General features: G+C 42.6%; 1 protein-coding gene and 1 long non-coding RNA gene across 2 annotated transcripts in view; both read right to left on the reverse strand.

Moving 5' to 3' along the window:
- Positions 1-3,935, reverse strand: part of LOC123980983 — a 6,242-nt gene extending 2,307 nt beyond the window's left edge. The window contains exon 1 of the long non-coding RNA XR_006827633.1: positions 3,492-3,935. This is a non-coding gene — a long non-coding RNA (uncharacterized LOC123980983). The remainder of the gene's footprint in view (positions 1-3,491) is intronic.
- A 442-nt stretch (positions 3,936-4,377) lies between these two features.
- The window catches only part of arsj (arylsulfatase family, member J), a 20,879-nt gene continuing 17,283 nt past the window's right edge, over positions 4,378-7,973 (reverse strand). Inside the window, exon 2 of the mRNA XM_046064950.1 lies at positions 4,378-6,350. Coding sequence (XP_045920906.1) covers positions 4,952-6,350 — 1,399 coding nt within the window. The 3' untranslated portion in view covers positions 4,378-4,951. The remainder of the gene's footprint in view (positions 6,351-7,973) is intronic.

The following is a 7,973-nucleotide window of genomic DNA, read 5'->3' on the forward strand; positions in this document are numbered from 1 at the left end:
GATCTATGTTAACTTTTAAGGACACCGAGACCATTTTACATGCCTTCATCTCATCACGCCTGGATTATTGCAACAGCCTTTTCACTTGTTTAACCCAAAAATCTACTGATCGACTCCAGACTGTCCAGAACTCAGCTGCCAGGCTTTTAACCAGAACAAAGAAATATGACCACATTACTCCTATTTTAGCTTCATTACACTGGCTCCCAGTATGTTTTAGAATTGACTTTAAAATTCTATTGATCACTTTTAAAGCTCTTCATGGCCTCTCGCCTTGTTATATTTCTGAACTTTTAGTTCCATACACACCAGCACGTACCTTGAGATCCTCGGGCAGAGGTCTGTTGTCTGTTCCAGAGTCTCGACTGAAAACTAAAGAGGACAGAGCGTTTGCTGTCAGGGCCCCGAGGCTCTGGAACAGCCTGCCCGAGGAAATCAGGTCGGCTGAGTCAGTGAACTCTTTTATGTCCCTTCTTAAAACATACTTTTATAGGAGAGCCTTTCCCGATCTTATTTGACTTTATTTTATCCCTTTTATTTTATTCTATTTTAATAATTTTATATTTATCTTAAATGTGTATTTTAGTCTTTTCAATGTTTTCTTGCTTTTATCTTGTATTGTTTTTGTATTATTGTCTTTTGGGTATTATTGTCTTTACACTTGTTAAAGCACTTTGTAACTTGTTTTTGAAAAGTGCTCTACAAATAAAGATTATTATTATTATTATGTGACGATAAGACCAAAGTTGAACAATGATTTAAGTGATACCAGAGACAAAAGCACACTGTATTAAAAAAAAGATTCTGTTATTCTAGAACTCATTGCACTCGACTAATGACATCAGCTGGCATGAATGATAACCAAGAGGAGATGTCCAACACCTCATTTGGATCACATCATCAATTAATTAAATCAGTGTAACAGAGCGAAACAGCAAGTTCGGACATTCATCACAAAACACTACACTCAGCAGGTGGTGTATGACCTCATGTTTTCCGCCCTCATGCTTATTGTATAAACATTAATCAAACAAGGATGTGATTGTGTGTATTTAAATAATGATGAGGAGATGGGCTGCACATTACATCAGCAGGGAATTAGTGAAGAAAAGAATGTTCTCTCTTCAACTCTATGTGGGAAATTGTGTTGGTTCCGAGAGGAGTGGTCTTCCATTACAATGGATGTGGCTCTAATCCGGAGACCTATCACCCCTGAGTATATGATGCGGTCGAAAGTGGTCAAAATGGTCCCACAATTCAGTTCATCAAAACACAAAACCAACTCATCAACAAAATCATTGTTGAAGCTACTAGTAACACAGGTTTAAAACACTCCACAGAAATGGAACTTTTTATTTAAAACTGCCCTAATGAATATATTTATATATTAACAATGGATCAAATCACAAAGTGCAATATGAGAAGGGTCACCCGTAGTGAGAATAATCACCAATTCTGCAGTTTCCAAATATAAACAAAGATATATTGCTGGAAAAAAGGCTTCCTATTGTCTCCATGATGCTGACGTGTTAAAATTCCTTTGACAGTGAAATACTGATGTTTTTGTGTTGCATGCAACATTTTGTAGTGCGCAAAACTCACACTTCCGTTCCGAGGTGTCGACAAGTGACGCATCGGCATGTTCTGGCTGGAGTACAGCACAGATTATTCTGCTGGGGCCTGATTCTGACTCAGAGTGGAGAGGGGAACTGTCTTTTCGTGATGTGCAGGAGAAATCAGTAGGAGTGAAAAAAGAGTGACAGAAAGCAGAAGACTTTTCGGAGGTGGAGGTGGTGGCAAGTGGACAACAAGCCTGGGGGCTAACTCACACTGTGTCTGTGTTGAAGATCCAGGCCTTCCTTGCAACACAGCTGGTGCACTGACAAAACCTCCACAGGTCTGGACTTGAGCAAAACCTGAAGAGGACCTCCGCTGAGCAAAGCAGGGAGCGAGGGAAGAGAAACAGAGGATGAAGAGAGCATGAAAAAAAAATTACAAGAACAATGACAGGGATGAAAGAAAAGGAAACAGAATGAATGGCTGAAAGGGAAAGGAGAAGAGAGGACGAACATAGGCAAGTACTCAACAAGAATTACGAAAGGAAGTAGAACAAATATTAAGATATTAAAGGAGTGGTCCTGGAGAAGCGCAAATGGGGCCACATGTCATAAACTGGATAAAGTGGGAGTGCTGGAGTCTGCTGAAGGCCAAGAGAATTTCCAGTTGTGCATGGGTGAAATTGCTCAGTACAGGAAATCCCCATGTCTGCAGAGAGACTACCAGCCAAAAAAAGACTGTCCATCAAGCTAGTTCGCTGTTCTGTCTTCTATCACACACTTAAAATCTTCTCATGGGCTTCAATAAATGTCAAAGTTGCTCTACGTCATGTAGGTGGAACAATAGTACAGAATGTATTTTCCAGCCAGGACGACTTACACTTTGGATGTGTGAGCTCTTCTATTTCCTGCAGGATAAAGGATGTAGCATCTTTATCATTTTGGCACATTATTTGCAGAAGCTTTAGGCCACTTCCTAGGCAGGACTTCCTATGACGTCACTGTCAAATATGACAACAGCCGTTTCTCATGCTTGTACAACCACTTGAAACTCAACGACCTCTTACGATTGGAATGTCACACTTTTGCCAAGTAGCTGGAAACCACAGCCCTGCAGTGTGTAATGCTCTGAGTGCATGCAGTGCAAAAGTGTTAAATGTGTTTTGGCATTTTGGGTGGCGTTCACAAGATATTTCATGGGTTCTGTATTAATTCAGATTCTTTTGGACGACAGCTGCTTGATATTTGTCTTGTTTTTCATCACTCGTCTTTGGGAACGATACTTTAGAGCCCAAGCCTAGCTGAGTCACGGTGCCTCGCATGCAGCTCTTGGCAGGGAGGTGGTCAGCCCTTTCCAGTTGGCTACACATAATTCGGCTAATTAGCACCTTGATCATGCGAGAACCTAAACTATACGTTTCACACGGTGCCACAGCTGAAAGAAAAACCAACACAATCCGGCATAATCGCACTGCACTTTGATCAAAGTGGTCTTGTTCTGCCATCCATCAGGTTTATTTTTTCATATCGTTCCCAATGAGCACTAATGGGCATGTGTACTGAGGCAGCAGGATGAGGGAGCTTGATGTATTGCCTTACAGCTCAGTTACAGGGAAAACTACCCTAGCTTTAGAGGGATGCTAATGCCCATAACTGAAAGCAAATGTGAATTCCCAGAGAATCCAGGGTTTAACTGTTCCTATGGCCCATGGGAGAGGAAATTCAGCATGACGCAACAAAATAAGAATCTGATCTTCAATAATACTCAGCTGTAGCCCTAATACACGGTGGGCATCTCTTCTATTTTATAGTCAAGATTAAAGCTGAGCTTCGCCAGGTAAATTCTGGCTCCCATGGGTACAGTCTGACCTGTAGACACAAATCAATGTAAAGGAGCTGAGGAAAACCAGCACAGTTAACTCAAATCACCCTCACCTGCTTTGGATTTACAGAGGCTAAGGATCGAAAGAGCCATCCTCATATCAGCATAAGCTGTTAACACAAATGCCGCTGTGGAAGTTGAGTCAGTGCCTGAATGGTCTGAGGTCATAACTTGGCTCTGAGTACAGTGCCGAGGCAGGGGGATCCAAGTCAGCATGGAGGGATGTGCAGTGCAGTCTGAAACTCCTTCCACGGGAAAGCCCCTCTCTCTGGAGCTCCTGTTTCATGTGTTCCAATCAATTTCATGCTCTCAGATCGTACCAGAGCCACGTTCTTGCATTGTTCTCAAAAGCGGCTTAGTTACTAGAAAGACGAATAAATATAAATATTTGACAAGCTAGTAAAAAGCAATTAAGCAACTATAAATCTTGTCGGGTACAGTACATTTAGAAGTCATTAAGTGTCATTAAAATAGCCAATTGGCCTGTAAAGTAGACAAAAAACATCTACAAGCAAAACTCATTAACCTTTTGAGCTCGAGGGTTTGGGGACTGTTTACATGGGTGCTAAGCAACAGACACATATGAAAAATATAGTGTTACAGATTGTACGTTCTGTTGACTCCATGTTATTAGTCCCATTTCTCTTTTTTCCTTGATCGCAACTTCTTGTACAGTACACCATGACTGACAAGGCAGGACTGTAAGAAAGCAATTAGGTCTTTATCACCACTCAGATCCCACTTCACTGTATTTTCCATGAATAAATGTACTTACTAGGTGCATGTCAGCTTCTAAATATAAAAGAGATCTTAAAATGTTTCCAGTTATAACAGTACTTATTGTCATCATAATCAAGGAAATGTGGCTGTAATAAAATGCACAACAGACAGAACTTGAAAGATGGTAGGAGACAAAGAGCTTTGTGACTGGGGCTTTTATTCTGCTAGCTTGTCTTACATTCAGGTTGGCCTGGTGCCAGACCAGACATCATCTGAAAAAGGGAACAGTATTCTAAAGTTCACACAGACTGTGCTTATAAAACCAACGTACATCGACTCACACATCACATAAATCCTACATCTGTTTCCACAATACCGTATCACAGCAATCAACATCAACGTAATAGAACTATGTCTTATTTCTGTCACCAAAATGTCTGGCAACTGTCTAGGAAGATTTTTTTTTGTCTAACATGAATCTACAGAACAATCCAAAGGTGACAACAGTTCACGCATGCAAAACAATCTAGAAAAATAAACATTCTTTATGGCCCTAAGATTAACATGAGGTCTTAAGTTGTGTCTGGGCATGACAGTAGTGTTTGAACGAGTGGATCTTTTTCTTATTCTCTTGAGGCATTTGAAAAGGTCCATCTGCATTGTTTTTCATACAGTATGTACTGGAGTCAAGTTAAAACTAACTGGAGTTAGAGCGTCTGAAGAGGATAATCCTGAAACAAGAAGTGTCAATCCCTGAGAAAAGGCAACCAAAGTCTTTCACAAATGGGGGAGGCTACTCTTCTACCTTTCTTTTCAACTTCCTGTTCTTTGATTTCTTTTTCCACCTTCTTTTTCCAAGATGGTTGGTGAACAAGTTATTGTATCTCTCTTCCTCCTCTTGCTTCTCCCTCTCGTCTTTGTACCAGGGTCCCCACACGCCCCCATTGTACTGAGGGTTAGAGCGCAGATCTTTAGCTGGGTAGCGTACCGGCACAGCAGTCTTGTTGTACTGCGCTAGCCGCATTAGCATCTTCTTCACTATGTGAGGGTAACGCTGAGACAAGTCCACTCTCTCAAAAGGGTCGGCTGTGATGTTGAACAGCCAGATGGACTTCCCCCGGTCCCAACGGACGCGCTCATTATGCCAGCGATTGGTTAGCCGCTGGTTGGAGAAGGTCTGCGGGGGTACCCAGTCGCTGTAGCCGGGGACACCTGTCAGAAGCTTCCAGTGGCCAACCCGGAGGGCGGCCCGGATGGCCGTGTTCCATAAGCCATACCCGGCCTTCCACGAGCCATTCTTGGCTTTGATGTAAATTGGGTCGATGTTATGAAGAATGTCCTGGCGAGGAGATGGGCGGCCTTCACTGATAGCCTCCCAGACATCGTACCCATCCAGATTTAGGTCTTCGTCTAAAGTCCCTTCACCCAGGGTCACCAGTGTGGGGAACCAGTCAGTGATGTGGACCAAAGATCGACATTTTGTCCCTTTGTTTACCAACAGGGGACTGTGAACAAAGCCCACTGCCCTAATCCCCCCTTCCCAGTAGGTGGCTTTACTCCCCCTCAAGGGCCAGTTGCTTCCGCCTGCTAATGGCTGGCCCCCGTTATCTGAGGAGTACACTATCACTGTGTTGTCATAATAACCGTAGCGTTTTAGCGCTAACGTGAGGTTGTGGATAGCTTCATCCAGGCAAGACACCATGGCAGCATATTTACGACGATGCAAGTTTGGAATGCCCTTGTAGCGTTCGAGGTAGCGGGCTGGAACCTGCAGTGGAGAATGAACCGCCTGATAGGCTAAATAGAGAAACAAAGGTTGTCTACGAGGGTTGTGATTGGCTAAGATGCTGATAGCCTTTTGAGTAAACATCACGGTTGAGTACATGCCGCGGTCCTGTTCCCAAGCTGCCTCTTCCCCTTCATACAAATCATATCCACACATACCGGGCCCTTCACATTTATAGTGACTATAGTAGTCCCCACTTCCTAGCAGGGAGCCAAAGAAAGTGTCAAAGCCACGCTGGGTGGGCAGGCATCCTCGCTTGTAGAAACCCAGGTGCCACTTGCCCACCATGTGGGTGGAGTAGCCCGCTTGCTTGAGCTTCTGGGGCAGGGTGACATTTTCCAAGGGCAGGCAGTTGGGCTGGGTAGCTCGAATGATGGAGTGCTGAAGGCCTGTGTGGATCTGATACCTACAAGATAAAACATAAGAGACATCGTCAGAGACATTTTAAAGTAATATGCAACTTTGATGAAAGCTGGTCAACTAGTTAGCAAAGCCTGAAAAGTTAAGCCAGTTAATTTGCCTTAATTTATTTCAACATATGAAACTCAACACAGAAAACCCATCCTCTAATCCTTTAAGACAGTCCTCCAGTCTGGGTGTCCTTGGGCATGATACTGAACGCCAAATTGCTCCCGATGGCTGTGCCATCAGTGTATGAGATAATGAGAGTTGGTGTTTCTGATGAGTCGGCACCTTGCCATAAGTGTATGAATGTGTAAAGCACTGTGAGAGGTCAGAAAACTAGAAAGGCGCAATACAAATACAATCCATTTACCATTAAATGAATTTGCTGTAATAGAATGAAGCACCAAGCCATGACATTACAGCTGATGATTTTACTTTGCTTTCCTGCCACTAAATGACAGTTATGACTTGGCTATGTTTCCAAAAATGCTGAAAAGCCTTCCTCTGTTTTCTTCAGGCTCTATCCTCTATGGACCCTGCTGCATGAGTTTACATAATGCTCACTACTGTATGACATTTCAATAAAATAATCTAAACACAGAAAATGCTGCCAGTAGTTTATAAATCTGAAGACTAGATCCCCCACCCCACCCCCACATTCAAAGGCAATAGTTTGTCCAGTCACAGAGTCACTTTGTATTGGAATTTACACACTGATACATTATTCAACTCAATCTTAATTACAATGGACCCATTCCAAAGCAAACACATTGGAGCTGACAGAAGAGTGCTTATAGGCTGGCAAGCCAAGTGCAGGATAATGTTCAACTGATGTCTAACATTTCACTGAAAGGAGGTGGATGGGTAATGGTAGTTACGGGGGGGAGTCCCAGAGCAAAAAAAGAAGACCTGTCACTCAAGCCCAGACAGGAAACAGAGTTGTGACCTCGAGCTAATGATGCGGTGGCTGCCATCTTGGAAACAAGCCTACACAACACTATTGACAAGCGAAGAACAGACACTAAGTATAGAGGATTCTGGATGTTAGTTAGTTAGTAAGTAATTGTTCTAATTCACTTCACTGCAAATGTAAACTCTCAGGTGATTTTGTCAGTAAAGGAAGGATTAAGTCAGTTCAAAATTTGGGGTGCTGACAAAATGACTATATTTCAGTATATGTGCAGGCGTATAATAGAATTGTTGATGAATTTCAACTCAGAACACACCCTCTCCAGCCAATGGAGTTTCAAGACTCTTGCATTCCCACATCACCACATTATCATCAATTGCTCAATGATTGATGACTGAAAAAGCCCAAACTTGATCCGGATGTTTTAGCCAACTATAGACCTATATCTAACCTTCCATTTCTCTCTAAGGTTCTGGAGAAAGCAGTTGCTAAACAGCTGTGTGACTTTCTACAGAGCAATAGTTTATTTGAGGATTTTCAGTCAGGATTTAGAGCTCATCATAGCACAGAGACAGCACTGGTGAAAATTACTAATGACCTCCTTATTGCATCAGACAAAGGACTTGTCTCTGTACTGGTTTTATTAGATCTTAGTGCTGCATTTGATACCATTGACCATCAGATCCTATTGCAGAGACTGGAATATTTCATTGG

This window comes from Micropterus dolomieu, linkage group LG12, assembly GCF_021292245.1.
Source record: "Micropterus dolomieu isolate WLL.071019.BEF.003 ecotype Adirondacks linkage group LG12, ASM2129224v1, whole genome shotgun sequence".
In the NCBI taxonomy this organism is placed as follows: domain Eukaryota; kingdom Metazoa; phylum Chordata; class Actinopteri; order Centrarchiformes; family Centrarchidae; genus Micropterus; species Micropterus dolomieu.